General features: G+C 41.5%; 1 protein-coding gene across 2 annotated transcripts in view; it reads right to left on the reverse strand.

Moving 5' to 3' along the window:
* The window catches only part of HDGFL3 (HDGF like 3), a 28,958-nt gene extending 23,075 nt beyond the window's left edge, over positions 1-5,883 (reverse strand). For both annotated transcript variants that reach the window (XR_011855007.1, XM_072148333.1), the window contains exon 1: positions 5,589-5,883. Coding sequence is in view for 1 of the 2 variants with exons in the window: in XM_072148333.1 (XP_072004434.1) it covers positions 5,589-5,672 (84 nt within the window). In the remaining variant the exon portion in view is untranslated. The remainder of the gene's footprint in view (positions 1-5,588) is intronic.
* Between the last annotated feature and the right edge of the window lie 13,362 nt (positions 5,884-19,245).

The raw sequence follows: 19,245 nt of genomic DNA on the forward strand, positions 1-19,245 counted from the left end.
ATATCCAGGGGATTTTGAGATTGTTTTCTCGTGACACATTGTACTTCAAATTAGTTTAAAAATTTGGATGAAATCTTTTGTGTTTAGTTATAAAAAAAACAAAATTTGGCAAAAATTTGGAAAAATTCTTTATTTTCAACGTTCTAAATTCTCTACTTTTGATGCAGATAGTCATAGCTCCCAAATAAATTCATAACTTACATTTCCCAAATGTCTGCTTTATGTTAGCATGGTTTTTTAAGATTCCACATATTTTACTAGAATGTTATGAGGCTCAGAATTTAGGTATCATTTTTCAAATTTTTTGTAAAATCACCAAAACCCGTATTTAGATGGACCTGCTCAACTTCTAATTGACACTGAGAGGCCTAAATAATAGCGAGACTCGTAAAATACCCCATTGTGGATACTACACACCTCAACGTATGAAAAACCACTTTTAAGAAGTTTGTTAACGCTTTACGTGTTTTATAGCGGTTAAAACAAAATGGAGGTGCAGTCTGCAAATTGTAATATTTTTTCACAATACACTCATTTTGGGTGGAAAATTAAACATTTACAATGGATTAAATGAATAAAGGCTCCACAAAGTTTGTTACCCAATCTCTCCCGAGTACACGGATACTCTATATGTGGTGGTAACCTGCTGTATGGGCGCACGGCCGGGCATAGAAGGGAAGGAGGCGCCATCCAGATCAGATTTGCTATGTCACATTGTACAGGCTATAATTTTTCTTTTTTTTTTAATGTGGACCTATAGGGGCTTATTTCTTTTGCCACATGAGATGCACTTTTCTGCTACGTAATTTGGGGGAATCTATAGGCTAATTGGTGAGATTTTATTAACTCTTTGTTGGTGGAGGAAATGAAAATCATCACTTTTCAGGAAGATTTTTATGGGGGTTTTTTTTGGCTGTTTACCATACCATAAAAATAGTATATTATTTTTATTCTATGGGTCGCCACAATTACAAAAAGATCTCATTTATATAGATTTTTTATTTTTTTTCCCATTTTTACTGCATAAAAAGTAATTTGGCAAAAATGTTGTTACTTTTAGCATCACCGTCTTTCATATGCATAACTTTTTTATTTTTCGCCTCACAAATCTGTTTAAGGGCTTATTTTTTGCAAGAAGGATTGTTCTTTTTAGTGGTCTTATTTTAGAGTGCATAACATTTTTTAAATCCCTTTTTAGAGCATTTTTATAGGGTATTAATTGAAAATGATCTTTTTTCTGGAGCTTTTTTTTGTTTTGTTTTTTACGGGGTTAACTTTGCGGATCTAATAACGATTCTGTTTTATTATGCAGATTGTTACGGACGCAGGGATACCAAATATGTGGGGGTTTTGTGTATTTTATTCAATTGTACTGAATAAAAACCAATTTGGAGAAAATCTTATTCATTTTAGCATCACCATCTTTTCATATGCATAACTTTTTTATTTTTCGGCTGACAAATCTAGTTAGGGGCTAATTTTTTGCGAGAAGAGTTGTTCTTTTTAGTGGGCTTATTTTGGAGTGCATAACATTTTTTTAATTACTTTTTAGAGCATTTTTTATAGGGTATTAATTAAAAATTATCTTTTTTCGGAACGTTTTTGCGTTTTTTTTTCTACGGCGTGTACCGTGCGGGTCCAGTAACGATTCTGTTTTATTATACAGATTGTTACGGACGCGGCAATACCAAATATGCGGGGTTTTTAGTGTTTTTGTGTTTTTTATACTTTATTAAGTGTTTTTATGGGAAAGTGACATTTTAGGGGCTTATATTTTTATGTATTTATATTTTATTTATTATAATGTGTAGTGTTAACTGTTTTTGCATTTTTTTTACTTATACATACTTGAACTTGAACCAGTGATGCTCTGATCACTGGTTTAAGTTCAATACACTGCTCTACAATACTATTTTATTGTAGAGCAGTGTAAACTGTCTGAGCAAGCTTGCGCATGCTCAGACAGTTTACAGTCATACCCGGAAGGGGTCTGACTGCCATGGAGACCGGGCAGCTCCGGGGCACATGCCAGTCCTCGGAGCTGCCCAGAAGTGGATCGGATCCCCCGGTAAGCGGCACGGGGGATCCGATCCACAGCGCAAACACCCTTACACGCCGCGGTCATGTTTGACCGCGGCGTGTAAAGGGTTAACACCCGCGATCGGAGCCGGCTCCGATCGCGGGTGTTAGCGCAGGCTGTCAGCTGTACTAGACAGCTGACAGCCGCTGCTTCTGGTACCGGCTCCGTTCGTGAGCCGGTGCCAGAAGCAGGACGTTATAGAACGTCCCCGTGCGCTAAGCATCTAGCCCCGGGGACGTACTATAACGTCCTGGTGCGCCTAGGGGTTAAGTTACCCTGTGCAGGGTCTGAAGGGAGGAGCATGACTTTAGGTTCTATAAATACAATGAATGCTCCTCCCTCCAGGCTCTGCACCATGCATTTTTTAATGAATTAGCTTTGACTGGAGTGTTGCTTTAAAAGTAAAGTAGGTTGGTAAATGTTCTATCTTATTTCCCACATGTGATTTCCGAGGCTAACCTGTTGCTATAACACCCCGCATAAGTAGCCATAAACATCACATGAACATCAGGCGAGACCACCGGAATATATTGTAAATAAAAGGATCAGGCATTTAGGATTCCATTACGACTGATTCTTTGTTCACAAATGACATATCTGTTACCAAGCAGCTTCTTTACCTTTCTCTATAGAGATTACATAACAATAGGTGTGCATGTAGATTTATGGGAGGGAAATGGATAGGAAAATACAGTAGATTTTGGCTGGTCACTAAGGTATGTCATATAAGTCATCAAGGGCCAGATTGTACGTGTTAAAACCCTGAAATATTCATATGCTGACATTTTTAATAAAGGGATTGTCCAGAGTATTCTGAATAAATCACTGCAAATATTTTGTGTTACAATTTCCACAGTATAAAATACAATCACAGCACATGGGTTGATTGCTTTTTAGGTCCCTCTATACAGTAGCAGTGTATATGTAGTCATTTGCAGAGGTGATGTAAGGCCATGTTCACAAGCTGCTGATTCTATCCAGATTATTTGCTATAAAAATAAAGGCACAATATAAAATTCTCCATTTTGCTTTCTATCTACAAAAATCAGACAATCACCATATAAAAATGAAAACATCTACAGCTCAGTCCTACTTGCATTACCAAAACTATATCAATAACATCTGTGGGATCAAAAGTGAAAACATATGAAAGCTGCAGAGAATTTTCTTGCCAACAATAACATGAAAGAATCCAGAACGGCCATTTCTGGGGTAAAATCAGCCTCCCAGTCAATGGCGAGTAAACATGGAGATCATTTCTGTGTCTCACAAGTGTAGATGAGGCAGCGCCAGTGAATGAAGAAAACCCAGCAGAAGCCATGGAGCTGTGGTGATCCCAGTGACTGCATGTACTGACGAATCTCCATTATCACACACAGCGTTCCCGAGCGTAGCCCTCCCCTTCTCCAGTCTAAACAGAGAATAAACATCTTTAGCTGTATAGCCCTCCTCCCTGCTGCTGGACCCCATCTACAAGCCGATCCTTCTCAGGTCGCTGTTTGCTACAACCTTGGAAAGAGATCCATGAATAGGGTGTACGAGTACAATGTGTAATGGAGCGTTAGCAATGTATTCTAATACAGGAACAGAGGCTTATGTGTGTGTGCAAGTGTAAGGGGACTCACAGTGAAATTCTTAATGGAACAGAAAATGTATATATCCTCCCATGTTATATTGCCATATAATAAAAGGATGTGTGTACATCTATACAGCAATCTACAATGGCAAGCACCTGACATATCAGAGTGCAGAAATATACCCCTTTTACACAAAAAAAACACATGACCTGAATTCAGGTGTCCTTGTCAGAGTAAAATCTGCTATAAATAGGCTGAGAATCTGTGTTCTATTCATTTCAATGGAAAGCAGGTAAAGTTCGCTTTTTTTTAGCATGGATAGAGTACTAGGAGTAGCCCTGAAACGGATGCTTAACAAATATAAATAAGCTGTGAAAAACGGACTGAGGTGTCTATTTGGTGTGGACATGGTTGTGTGTATATACAGTCTAAGGCTACATTCACATTGATGTGTGTCTGCCCTACCATAGCAAGGGGACATGTGGGCGCCAGGGAAGTGTGCGCCGCTCATCCCCGTCCCTCTCCATAGAGGAACATTGCACACGGCGCTGTATTCCGGGAAAAGATAGGACATGTTCTATCTTTTTACGGGGTACAGAACGGTGCGGCGCCACACTTGTGCTGCACCGTCCCGTTTCCATAGGGTGCCGTGTGCTATGGGGGACGTATATACGCCATATATACTCACTCCTGTGAGTATGACTTGGACCGGCTGAAAACGAGTGCGTTCGGTCCATGAAAAACGGACCATGCACTGGCTGGATGTCACAGTCTGAGCACAGTGCCGGAGACAATAGTGATATATACTGCATCCCATCTACAGCACTGTACTCAGTCTATGAAATCCGGCCAGTCGTGTATAGCCGAAATTAGAGATGAGCGAGATGCGGAGTTATCAACAGTCTTGCCTGAGCTTTAGTAGATGCTATTCTTCCTATTACATGCAATGGAATTGGAAATGAACCTAAATAATAGCACAGTCTGACAAAACACTAACTTGGTTATTTTTTGAGCAGTACACAGGCAGGACTTTATGGGACCATTTGTTCCAGGAATCAGTGGTGGTCCACATAACAGACTACCAGATATGTGACTTCTGCGGTTACATGGCCCTTGGAGGACCTTCATAGATCCAGAAGTGGCCCTTGTGTACATGTGTATAGATTGCAGGAAGCGATGTATCAGGATTTGATGGGTGAAGGCACTTCTCAGTATAAATTTGGTAGGGTGGTTTAGGTGGCCCAGGGCTTCCGCCCAAACCACCTATATTATAACCTGGCACACTTATACAATGTGATGGTTTTCTGAGGAAGAATCCGAATTCTCCCACAACTTCCTTAATGGTCTGAGAACATTTTCGGCATCTCATTACAATGTGGGACCCCAGTGTTAATCTGGTTCTGGCAGAACCTGGTGCTGACGGACCACAATTGTTCATAAAAAACAAAGCATATGCTGCCCACACAACATTTTTTAGCCAATGAAATGCACTAGGGGGCGCTTCCTGTGAGTGTATTATTATAAAGATATATTATGAGAAATCCCCCAGAGTTCACATGATAACAAGGCTCAGTTCACATTCTGCGGCTTCCGTTATTCATAGAACTATGACGCATCTTATAACGTGTGACCTGAGGTGGGCTATAGAAGGATGACATACCACATATATGTGTGCGGTATTATACAGGGGACAGGGTGTCTGCCTGCACACATACATGTATCATACACCCGCTAGTGATGGGCGACATATGTGACGTATCAGTCACCAGCTGCCCCTCCCCCGCTATATACTCTCTAGTATATACGGTGAATGCGTAGTGCCCCGCGGCCTTGCTGATGATTTTCCCGCCCTTTTGTGGGTGTCCAGGAGCCGCAGGGAGGGCTCTTCTCCTCAGCTCCTCCGCAACCCCCGCCCCCTCGCGGGCACTCACCCGGGCCGGCCAGTGCGGGTATCCCTTCATTTTGGCGAACACCAGTTCTCCAGCCTTGTAGTCCCGGGGCCTGGGCCGAGCCATCGTGTCCGCCTCCAGCCCTCACAGCGACACACAAGCCTATCCGCCCCCTCCGTCCTGCGGCAGTCGCTGAGAATGGGGGAGTGTGCGAAGTAGAGCACAAGCACGGGGGGCAAGGGAGGCCCCTCAGCCACCTCCCCTCACGGAGCCCCTCAGCAGGCCCGTCCTCCCTCCGTGTGTGTGCGGGCAGCCCCCGTCCTGCAGCCCCCCTGTCACACACCGGGGATGTGCTGATGGAGAGCGGCCAGAGACGTGACACACAGGCTGCACGCCGCCCGCACTCCCCGCGCTTCTTTCTTTAGCTTCTCAGACGTCTTGGCGGAAGAAATGTGAGCGGCACTGCGCAGTACCAGGCGCTTCCCTGTAGCATCTCACTGGCAGTGCGGCTCCCCAGTGTCATGGAGAGGGTGTAATATACAGACATGTACCAGCATCGTGCCCACCACAGCGATCACTAACAGTACAAACAGCGATTGTTCAGGAAGGTCACACACGTAATGATAAATTGTTCACTTGTCATTCATTAGGTAATAGAATGGATGTTACTGTCTAATCTCATCATGTGTTCAATAATCGGCTTTAGAGAACTGGCTCCAAGAAAGTAGACACTTCGACTGTGTTCACACATGGCGTTTATGTTGCATTTTGAAACGCAATACAACAGCTGGGGAGGGGATTTGCCTATTCACATTGCTGTCAATGTTTGGGTTTACAAGCTCATAAAACCCATCTCTTTAGACAAGTCTATCACTAACTGCATGAAATGTCATCTCCCTCCTCACTTATCCATCCTATGTCCTCCTCCCATCTGTTATCGGGGAAACACCAGATAGATCCAAGCTCTAGGCTTCTCTGCAGTCACTTTCACCTTTGACTTTGTATATATAAGATGGCGGCTGATGGCTGGTCCAAGCCACAGAATTTTTATTTATCAATCCCTTACCGACTCATGACGAGCAAACACGTAACGGTAACACCCCCAATCACATGGGTGAAGATCATCGCTCCCCGTAACCTCATAAGGGAAAGGGGTGGGGATTGGTCGCCATGGCAGCCTCGGGTCTTCCGAAGACCAGAGGCAGTCTCGTTTTAAACCAATCATTACAATGTGCGATTCCATATTGTAATGAATGAGGAGTAAAATATACTGTAGTATGGCAGTATATGGTAGGATCAATCAGACAACCTAGGGTTAAAGTACCCTAGGGGTCTGAAAAATAGTTAAAAAAAACTAAAAATTCTAATTACCCCCCTTTCCCTAGATGTCGCCACGTCCAAAAATGCCCAAATGTTTTTTCACTGCATTTAACCCCGGGAAAAAGTCGAAAATTGCACTTTTTTGCCGTTTTGAAAAATATACAGAATTCAATAAAAAGTGATCAGAAGGTCGTACAGTCCTAAAAATAGAAGCATTGAAAACATGATCAAAAGTTGCAAAAAGTGACACCATACACAGCTCCGTACACCGAAGTATGAAAAAGTTATTAGTGCCAGAAGATGGCAAAATAATTTTTTTATAGGAGGTTTTAATTTTTGTAGGTGAAAACATTATAAAACCTATACACATTTTCGATCCCTGTGAAGGCACCGACCCAAAGAATGAAGTACACATGTCATTTGTGGTGCACAGTGAAAGCCGTAAAATCCAAGCCTACAAGAAAATGACGCAAATGCGTTTTTTTCACTAATTTTCCCGATTCCCAATACAAGGCATAGAATATTAAATACCGTCACTATAAAGTGCAATTTGTTACGCAGAAACAAGCCCTCACACAGATCTTTACATGGAAAATAACAAAGTGATGGCTTTTTGAAGGTGGGGAGTGAAAAATGAAAACGAAAAAGGGCCAAGTCGTTAAGGGGTTACATTATTTTATTCTGTTCCCTTATGAAGAATGGCTGGACCATTCTACAAGTTCTTTTACCTCTTGTGTCACCCCCTCATCCTCATAGTCTATAAGCTCTTGTGAGCAGCGCCCTCACTCCTATTGTTCCATATGACTGTTTGTACTTTGTATTTTATTTGTATATGACCCCTGTGATGTGTAAAGCGCTATGGAATATGATGGAGCTCTAAATAAAGATTATTATTCTTAAAATGCAACTGTCAACATGTTAACCCCTTCAGGACTGAGCTGATTTTCCCCTTTAGGACACAGCACAATTTTTCAAATCTGCCAGGTGTCACAATATGCAGTTATAACTTTGGAACGCTTTATCTTACCAAATTTATTTTCAGACTTTTCTTTGTACTTATTTACAAAATATTTAGAAAAGTAGCGATTTTCTGATTTCGAAATGTTATGCTCATCATACAGTTACAGTGCGTTCAAACATTCAATTTTTCATATGCAGTTTTCAAAGCCAAAAGCAGGTGAGGATCATAATGGGTGAGAACATATCATTGAGGGAAGCTGCTCCTCCTCTTTTTTTCACTTCACTCCTGGTTTGGACATCAAAAACTGCATCTGAAAAACTGAATGGCTGAGCGCACTACGTCTAACCGCCCAAATTGGTTGCTAACATTAACCATATGTCTGCTTTATGTTGACATAATTTTTGTATGTTATTGTATTTTATTTGGACGTTAGGGGGCTTACAGCTCCAGCAGCGATTTTTTTTTTTTTTTTTTTTTCTCCAAATCTTTAAGTAAATTTCAAATTCAATCCATCTTCATAAGGGTTTTCAAAGTTCTATTTATTAGAAACTCCCCACAAATCGACCCATTTTTGAAAATGCACCCCTCAATCTATTCAGAACAGCCTTTGGAAAGCTTGTTAATACTTTAAGGAACTCACAAGGATTAAAACAAAATGGATGGTCTATTTGGAAGTTTTGAAGAAGAGAGAAGAGGAACCTCCGGGACCCACGCTGAAGATCGTGACCTGCGCCAACGATCCGGACACCGGAGGGTGAGTATTACGGTTTTTATTTTTTGGCAGGGGGCTGGCTGTATACAACATGGGGGCTGGCTGTATACTATATGGGGTGGCTGTATACTACATGGGCTGGCTGTATACTACTTGGGGCTGGCTGTATACTAATTGGGGCTGGCTGTATACTAATTGGGGCTGTCTGTATACTAATTGGGGCTGTCTAGCTGTATACTACATGGGGGCTGGCTGTATACTACATGGGGGCTGGCTGTATACTACTTGGGGCTGGCTGTATACTAATTGGGGCTGTCTAGCTGTATACTACATGGGGGCTGGCTAGCTAGCTACACCCTTGGCTTATACTCCAGTCAATAGGTTTCCCAGTTTTTGGTGGTAAAATTAGGGGTCTCGGCTTATACTCAGGTCGGCTTATACTCGAGTATATACGGTACTATGTCACATTTGTTGAACCCTTAAGATAGTAGGAAAGTAAAAACCTCAAAAGAGGGCACCCATTTAAAAAAATTAGACCCCTAAAATAATGCGGTAACACTCTATTTGAGGGCACAATACCCCGTTGATTAACCTTCATTTTTTTGAGGAGATGCAAAAAAAAAATCTATTCTGTAATTGATTTATACCTTAGCAGTTTCCTTATCTTTTTCATCAAAGTCCCAACTTTTAATGCGTTTTTCGAAGACAAGAGAAAACGACTTTTTTTTTAGCTGCTCAGGATTATAAAACGCACTTGCAAACAGGTCTTTGGCTATATTTAACCCCTAGGCGCACCACGACGTTATACTACGTCCCCGGGGCTAGATGCTTAGCGCACCGGGACGTAGTATAACGTCTAGCTTCTGGGACCGGCTCACGAACGGAGCCGGTACCAGAAGCAGCGGCTGTCAGCTGTCTATCACAGCTGACACCGCGCTGTAACACCCGCGATCGGAGCCGGCTCCGATCGCGGGTGTTAACCCCTTACACGCCGCGGTCAAGCATGACCGCGGCGTGTAAGGGTGTTCCTGCTGTGGATCGGATCCCCCGTGCCGCTTACCGGGGGATCCGATCCTCTTCCGGGCAGCTCCGAGGACTGACATGTGCCCCGGAGCTGCCCGGTCTCCATGGCAGCCAGACCCCTTCCGGGTCTGACTGCAAACTGTCTGAGCATGCGCAAGCTTGCTCAGACAGTTTACACTGCTCTACAATAAAATAGTATTGTAGAGCAGTGTATTGAACTTAAACCAGTGATCAGAGCATCACTGGTTTAAGTTCAAGTATGTATAAGTAAAAAAAAATGCAAGAGTTAACACTACACATTATAATAAATAAAAAATAAATACATAAAATATAAGCCCCTAAAATGTCACTTTCCCATAAAAAACTTAATAAAGTATAAAAAACATAAAAACACAAAAAAAACCTGCATATTTGGTATTGCCGCGTCCGTAACAATCTGCATAATAAAACAGAATTGTTACTGGACCCGCACGGTAAACGCCGGAGGAAAAAAACGCAAAAAACGTTCCGAAAAAAGATAATTTTTAATTAATACCCTATAAAAAATGCTCTAAAAAGTGATTTTAAAAATTTTATGCACTCTAAAATAAGCCCACTAAAAAGAACAACTGTTCTCGCAAAAAATAAGCCCCTAACCAGATTTGTCAGCCAAAAAATAAAAAAGTTATGCATATGAAAAGATGGTGATGCTAAAATTAATAAGATTTTTTCCAAATTAGTTTTTATTCAGTACAATTGAATAAAATACACAAAACCCCCACATATTTGTTATCCCTGCGTCCGTAACAATCTGTATAATAAAACAGAATTGTTATTAGATCCGCAAAGTGAACCCCGTAAAAAACAACCTAAAAAAACTCTCTCTGAAAAAGATGATTTTTTATTAATGCCCTTTAAAAATGCTCTAAAAAAAGTGATTTTAAAAAGTTACGCAATCTAAAATAAGACCACTAAAAAGAGCTATCATTCTTGCAAAAAATAAGCCCTTAAACAGATTTGTGAGGTGAAAAATAAAAAAGTTATACATATGAAAGACGGTGATGCTAAAATTAACAACAATTTTGCCAAATTACTTTTTATTTAGTAAAAATGGTAAAAAATAAAAAATATATATAAATGAAGTATTTTCATAATCGTGGCGACCCATAGAATAAAAATAATATACTATTTTTATGGTATGGTTAACGGCCAAATAAAAAACACATAAAAATTTTCCTAAAAATTGATGATTTTCATTTCCTCCACCAACAAAGAGTTAATTAAATCTCACCAATTAGCTGTAGATGCCCCAAAATTACATACCAGAAAAGTGCATCTCATGTGGCAAAAGAAATAAGCCCCTATAGGTCCTCATTAAAAAAAAGAAAAAAATTATAGCCTGTACAATGTGACATAGCAAATCTGATTTGGATGGCGCCTCCTTCCCTTCTATGCCCGGCCGTGCGCCCATACAGAAGTTACCACCACATATAGAGTATCCGTGTACTCGGGAGAAATTGGGTATCAAACTTTGTGGAGCCTTTTTTAATTTAATCCATTTTAAATGTTTAATTCTCCACCCAAAATGAGTGTATTGTGAAAAAATATTACAATTTGTAGACTGCACCTCCATTTTGTTTTAACCCCTATAAAACACGTAAAGGGTTAACAAACTTCTTAAAAGTAGTTTTTCATACGTTGAGGGGTGTAGTTTCCACAATGGGGTAATTTACGAGTCTCACTATTATTTAGGCCTCTCAGTGTCAATTAGAAGTTGATCAGGTCCATCTAAGTACGGGTTTTGGCGATTTTACAAAAAATGTGAAAAATGGCACCCAAATTCTGAGCCTCATAACATTCTAGTAAAATATGTGGAATCTTAAAAAACCATGCCAACATAAAGCAGACATTTGGGAAATGTAAGTTATGAATTTATTTGGGTGCTATGACTGTCTGCATCAAAAGTAGAGAATTTAGAACGTTGAAAATAAAGAATTTTTCAAAATTTTTGCCAAATTTTGTTTTTTTTCATAACTAAACGCAAAAGATTTCATCCAAATTTTTAAACTAATTTGAAGTACAATGTGTCACGAGAAAACAATCTAAAAATCCCCTGGATATCTCATAGCGTTCCAAAGCTATAACCACTTATAGTGACACAGGTCAGATTTGAAAAATGGGACCGCGTCCTTAAGACCAAAATAGGCTGTGTCCCCTAGGGGTTAAAAAAAAATGTGTTTACAATGAGTCAAAAACTCAACAAAAAAAACAACGTTGTGCCATCATTGGCTGCTGTAGAATGTTTGTCTTCTCACAGACCAATGATCAGAAACAAGTGTTTAAGGAAAGGCTTATTTGTCCAGTAGACAACTTGTGTTACAGGCACTTAAGATAGTTTTTAAAGCTAAAGACACATGTCCATCCAGTTGAATCCATTATCTGGAAGGCAGACGGCCAATGGGGAAGAAGCCAACTTTCCTCTTAGGATTGGAGATTCCTTTCCAACTCCAAAATTTGAATATTACAGAAGATTCCCAGCTCTTCTACAGTTATCGGTAAACTGATATGACCTATTATTATCCTCTCGGCTTCACCAATGTATCTTCATGTGTAAAGTAACCCTTACTATTTGCTTGTTTCTGAACTATGGCAACACTATGTAGAACACTATAATGCTACTATGTCGTTATGATTTTCATGTCAAAAGTGCACCAAGTGTTTACGTACCATTCTCCCATCACTCCCTATTTCTCAGCGTTGTAAGCGCTGGGAGATGGTGTCGGATGGGAACTTCCGGCCGGCCAGAAGCTTCCTGTGCGCCCTTGTAATGAAACCGGCGCACAGACGAGGTAGGTTCACGTTTTTGAAAAGCCCACCCCAGCCCGGCGCTCAGTAATTTTTAAGACCCGGATAACCCCTTTAAAATCTCAGCCGATGTTTTACACGTCAGTATTATGCTCAGTATTTTGTATCAGTATTTGTAAGCCAAATGAAAAAGTATAATGGAAAGTATAATTTCTACTATCTCTAGATATTTATTTATATTTACATGAATGAAACATAGTGAAACTTACCTTTGGGTAATCAACATAAATGTTTGTGAATTACTGATAATCGCTGTGTGGCACAGACAGGCCAGATATTTCGTCAGTAGAACTGAAGTAGTGAGTAAAGTAATAATAAATAGACAATAAATACACACTGAATGTGTGTGTATATACTCAATATGTGTGCACTTGGGTGTATAAATGTTTGATTGTAACATGAGTGAGTATAGAAATAAGTATATTTCTTAAGTGGGAAGGGGGGCCCCATTCAGAAGCCTGCTATGGGGCCCTGCCTCTCCTAGTTATAATTATTTCAAAGAACAACTGTATCTGCTCACTAGTGCTGTCTCAAAGAACTTCCTCCTAGTTGGGCAGCAATTTGGGATCAGATCCATTATAGTCTTGGTGGGTTGTTCAGTCTGAATCATCAGAACCTGTCTGAAAAGAAGAAAAAAAACTGGGAAAAAGCTGCTTTAGGGGGGATTGAACAGCAAGATAGAAACATTTGTGTTTTGATATACATACTTCAAGGACAAGGTACTGTTCAAAGATATATCAACTAGTTGTGAAAGGAGGTTAAAAAATGGATAACGTGATCTCTGACAGTGGAAGCCGTTTCTTCCGAAACATATAGGAGAGGTTTTTTCGGTAAAGTCACCAATTCACCGAAGTGGAGCCGCGAATGCTGAACGCACACCTTGTATCCTGGATCCAGTAACCAGCTTTTTCTGTACCGGAGTAATCTGGGAGTAAATTGTGGAATAAAACTTTGATCTGAATATAAAGAACTATCAGAATATGTTCTGAGCTGTTCAAAGAGCCGGAAAAGAGACTTTGCATTTAAGGATTACAGATCTGAAATACAGTAAGGATAAGGTACAGTTCTTTTCAATTGTAGAATCAGTGTACAATTACATATACCGGATATACTCAATTATAAGCCAACCCGAGTATAAGCCGAGGCACCTAATTTTACCACCAAAAACTGGGAAAACCTATTGACTCGAGTATAAGCCTAGGGTAGAAAATGCATTGGTCATAGCCTCCCCAGTATATGGCTAGTCAGCCCCCCGTAGTATATGGCCAGCCATCCTCCAGTAATATATAGTCAGCCAGCCCCGAGTAGTATATAGATAGCCCCCTGTAGTATATAGCCAGCCAGCCCCCTGTAGCATATAGTCAGCCAGTAGTATATAGCTAGCCCCCTGTAGTATATAGCCAGCCCTCTGTAGTATATAACTAGCCAGCCCTTTATCACCATTTTGACCATTTATTACATCATTATTATATGTAATAAACCTATATACTGTATATACTCTAGTGTAAGCCGAGTAATTCCCCAATCGCCTTATACTCGGTATATATATAAAAAAATGAGTATTCCCCATTCCGCCTCCCCAGGCAGCTCCTCTTCTTTTTTCATGTGCGAAGCCGCTGACATCATAGTTTGTGCGCAGACCGGTCACTGGTTTGGAGCCGGAGCACATGAAGAAAGAAGAGGAGCTGCCCGTGTTGTCAGAATGGTGAGTACTCAGTTTTTTTTGTATACCCGAGTATAAGCTGAGTGGGGGAAAATTGTGCTGAAAAACGCAGGTTATACTTGATTATATATGATGTATAGGTTTATTACATATAATTATTATTTCCCTAATGCAGTCCTGATTTTCTGTTTCAAAATATCACATGATTTTGTTTTTCTTTTGCTTTTTCCTAAATCACTGAACAATACAATCTAAAATGTAATATTTTGGGATTTCATTTATTTCTTAATGCATACATACATAGGGGAAGATTCATCATACGCCGGGGCTCCTGCACTGCTAGATGATTGTGGCCGCGCCCACCTCCCCACGGGTCCTGCTGGATACATAATGAGGCTTAAAGGGGTATTCCCACAAGACAAGTTTCCTATATATACTCTGGATAACAAAATAACATATTCTCTAATTCACTGTTATTAACAAAAAATGAAGCATTTCACAGATATAAGTCCAACCTGTCTCTATCAGTCCTGGTGCTCACAATTTCAGTTGCCCCTACACACGACCCTGTCACTTCTGGCTTAGGGTCGGTTGTCCGCCATCTTGGATTTCTCTTTGAGATCGTGTAGCTGAGATTTCTGTCTCTCTCTGCTGTGTGGCTGTAGCCACACCCCCTGCACGGAGCTCAGAGACACTCACATCCTGCCAGGAAATCATGAGCAGAGAGTGAGGCTGCAAACTACAAAGAGATAAGTGATCCAGAGGAAGGGGGAGGCAAGCACATATCTGTGACATGTAACAGAGCTCACAGTGTAAAAGTCTGTCAGCCTCTGTGTAATCTCATGCATCTCTGATCTATCTCATCTCTTTCTATGTGTCAGTGTGCTAGTACAATGTCAGAAGCCAGATGAAAGTGTATATACACCAGTACCCTTATAATGTAAACACATTGTCACCCCACAGAACCAGATTGATTATAATGTGTCTGTTTAGAGAGGCCCCGCCCACACCCTGGGATTTTGCACTGAGTAGCCTAGAGAGTGATAGGAGCGAAAACAGCAATAAAACTGAATAAAATTGTAAAGTAAGGGGTTAAAATGATCTTTATTGTGTTTACATCACTCAGATTGAAACGTGAGAATTTTCTTTCGTGGGAAAACCCCTGTAAGCCTAGAGACCAGACTACCTTGATTGCAGCCAAAAACTATGTAAACAAGTTGAAAGGATTTTAGGTCCCAGCTCCGTTAAAAAATAAAAACCTATTAACATATTAAAATACAGCAACATGACTATCCGTGCTAAGCAGCTGACGCGTTTCAGCCAAAAGTAAAATTCACATGCCCTAGTCTGTTAGTGCTACACTTATGTGTGTACGTAGAAGAAATTAATGACCGGAAAATATCGGGTCTGGGCGTTCCTCCAAACCAAAGGAGGGGCATAAACACACAGAAACCAAAAGGTTCTAGTAAATACAGGCGGTCCCCTACTTAAGAACACTCGACTTACATACGACCCATAGTTACAAACGGACCTCTGAATATTGGTAATTTACTGTACTTTAGTCCTAGGCTACAATAATCAGCTGTAACAGTTATCACAGGTGTCTGTAATGAAGCTTTAGTGTTAATCCTGATTCTTATGACAACCCAACATTTTTAAAATCCAATTGTCACAGAGACCAAAAAAGTTCTGGGTGCGATTACAATGATAAAATATACAGTTCCGATTTACATACAAACTCAACTTAAGAACAAACCTACAGACCCTATCTTGTATGTAACCCGGGGACTGCCTGTATAACCGTGTGTTCATTACATGCTTTTCATATGTTTTCCTCATCGAGGTATTGTATATATTAGTTTTCTCATACTTATCACAGGATTATCAAGAACATTTTTGTACTTTGGCAGTGACAAGGGTCCATTGTAGGAAGGGTGAGTGAGGGTTGTGGGGTGTCCCTGGGCATGGGACTTGGTCCCTTGTCCCATTGGGGGATGTTGTGCTGGATTATAGCACATTTTAATTGATTTTATTTTGTATGTGTCTCTCTTTTGTTATCAATTATTTCTAATGAAGATATTTTGTATTGGCCATATATTTGCATCGCTTTTTCTTTTGTGTATTTATGTGACAATGCAATGACATAATGACATCTTACATTGTGTTAAGAGTATACATTAAAACTAGTATACAAAGATGCAGCATAAATAACAATGTGATCATAATTCTCTTCGAGCACTGTACTCACTATAATCAGGAAAACGTCTGGTACAAAATAATGCGCAAAAATGCAGCATAGATAACGACGTGCAACAAAATTCTCTTAATATTCTCTTAATATAATATATATAATCGGAAAAACACGTGATGAAAAAGTGATACATCTATTGGTATATATTAATTTGCCTGTTGCTGGGCAAAACTATGCCAGGTCAGACCTGGCATAGTCTGACCGGGGGAAAAAACTGTTTGCAGGTTTTTCAAAATTGTGCAGGCACGTGGCGGGAAGACCCCATAGCTGCCCACTCCACCGGCCGTTGCACCCCTCTATGACCCCTCCATGCCCACATGGCCAGAAAACTGGTGTAGAAGCAGTGGTAAATCTCCCCCAATACTTCTGCAACACCCTCACCGATGCAATGGCGAAGGAGTGCTTGCGAATAAGCCCCACAGCATGTCATCACATCACACAGGGGACATTGCAGTGGTAGCTCCTGCCTGGCAGGGCAGGAGTTAAGTGTTTTGTATGATGCAAGATCTGTCATCCAATGATCTGTGTTACATCCTGTCCTCTGTAAGCTGAGACGTGATTGGAGGAGCAGCCACCACCTGACCAGAGGAGTTACAAAAACCCCTGGCCAGGAATGTTCTAGGGCACTCTGAGAAGAAGTCTCTCTCAGGAGAGAGAGGAGAGAAGTCTCTCCCAGGAGGGAGAAGAGACCAGTCCTGGTCAGACTTGAGGGTCTGCAGGACATCAGCTAGAGATTAGTTTAGCCTAGTTTAGATGAGAAGAGAAGCAGACTGGGAACTCCAGTCCAGAATCTATTCAGCCAGCATACCAGATAAGAGCAGGAAGAGCCTAGCCCCTGCCTCTGAAGAGTGGAGCTAATAGATTAGCTAGTATAGTGAGGAAAGGGGTATCATCCTATCTTCAAGGGTGATACCTGAAGCACTCCAGGACGAGCTGAAGCTTCCTATTAGGACACAGCTACCTCCCAGCCTGCCCTCTGCATCCAGGCTGGCGATCTACCTCCTGTGGCTTCCTCCAAAAGCATCTCAGTACTCCATCACTCTGTTAAAGGCACGTTGCTGAAGTTCCTGTCGGTTCCAATAAAGAACTGTAAGTTGTTTTTGTTCAACCTCTGCCTCCGTCTGGTCCCTGCTACTACAGCTGCCATCATCACAGGCACCCTGTCCACTACACAGAGACTCATACTCTAGACATCAAAGGGTTGCCCCAGGGAGATCCGCTATAGCAGCCTCTCCCTCATCATTTCTTGCCAACACCACCCTGCTGGAGACCTGCCAGGCTGTAGGACAGCCCTCCGGTTCCCCCATACCAAGCACCGTGACAATAGCGTGCCTAGGCCGCAACCGCCAGCCACTCAGGTACTGCGGGCCCCGGCTGACTCCAGGCCCCGAGAAAAGGCTAGGCCCCGGTGGGGGATGATGCACTTCCTTGAGTAAACAAAGTGAGCAGTGCTACTAGAGGCCAGCAGATGGGGCTTTTATACCAGATTTTGAGTTGTTTGCCCCCAGTAGTATACAGTTTGCCCCCAGTAGTATACAGCCTGCCCCCAGTGGTATACAGCTTGCCCCCAGCATTAAAAAAAATAAACTTATATACTCACCCTCCGGTGGCCCCGATGTGCAGCGCTGCTCCCCCGATGTCCGTGCCACTTGTCTTCAGGCTTCCGCACCCGCCATTGCTCTCTCCCGGCCGGCGGCTAGTATGACGCACCGCTGCTGACGTCATACTAGGCGCCGCCCGGAGGGGGAAAGACATGGCGGCGCCCAGCAGAAGAAAGAAGATGGGCGCAGAAGCCTGAAGACAAGCGGCGCGGACACCTGAAGACAAGCGGGGGAGCAGCGCTGCACATCGGGGCCACCGGAGGGTGAGTATATAAGTTTATTATTTTTTAAGTATTTTTTACTCTTTATAGCTGGATATTGACTTGTGTATAAGCCGAGGGGACGCTTTTCAGCACATTTTTTTGTGCTGAAAAACTCGATTTATACACGAGTATATACGGTACTCTTATTCCTATTCCCTATATTGCACCATCCTGTTCCACTGCACTGAACTCATATTGTCATCACACATATCCATCTTCTTCTCTGTTTAGGGGTGGTCCATATAGTCAAAGGACAGCTTCTTTTCTGAAATACATGCTGAGAACATGAAATGTGGTCATAGAGGTGTTCCATCATCACTAGATTGAGAACCTCACCCTGTGTTTGGATTCCCATATGTTGACAGTTGTGTGTACTATTTTGCATTAGTGGACAATTAGTTAAAAAAGCTGCTTGTCAAAAATCTTTCTCACAATTGTTGGAGGGTGTGGAGACTAACCTCTTCCTAAAGCTGAGTCAAATTGAGGTTGCTCTCACTTCCCATGATACCTTGTGTTCTCTCATTCAGCAATGAGAGTTAGTCATGGGAGGTTCGTCTCTTTTTAGTGAACTAGATCATAAGGCTCCGCTCACTTTAAATACCCAACTCTTCTGATTCCTGAACGGCTCCCTATGTAATTACATAAAGAGTCATTTTCAGACAGACAGCTACCCATCTCCCCCCCCCACACACACACACAGGTTTAAAGGGTGTGACCTAAAAGCGAGAGGGAGGACTAACTGAACTGTTGGCTACCTGACAAGAGCTGACTCCCAATGTTTGCAATAAAGAGCCGGCTCTTAGAGCCGACTCGTTCACAAAAGACCCATTAATAGTGAGAATGAGTTTCCTACAAATAAATTCACCAAACACTGAATAGTGGATATATAGGATGTTTATAGTAACTAGCCTGGCATCTTTCTTTACAGGGAGGATCATGCTGCATATAATAAGGAGTAGAAACCAGCAGTAAAACAGTTACATGAAGTGTATAGTCTATACTGTGTGAGCACTATGGGTTAATAGCTTCTCTGAGTTGTGCATAAAGTGCCCAGAGTAGAA

This window comes from Engystomops pustulosus, chromosome 4, assembly GCF_040894005.1.
Source record: "Engystomops pustulosus chromosome 4, aEngPut4.maternal, whole genome shotgun sequence".
Lineage (NCBI taxonomy): Eukaryota > Metazoa > Chordata > Amphibia > Anura > Leptodactylidae > Engystomops > Engystomops pustulosus.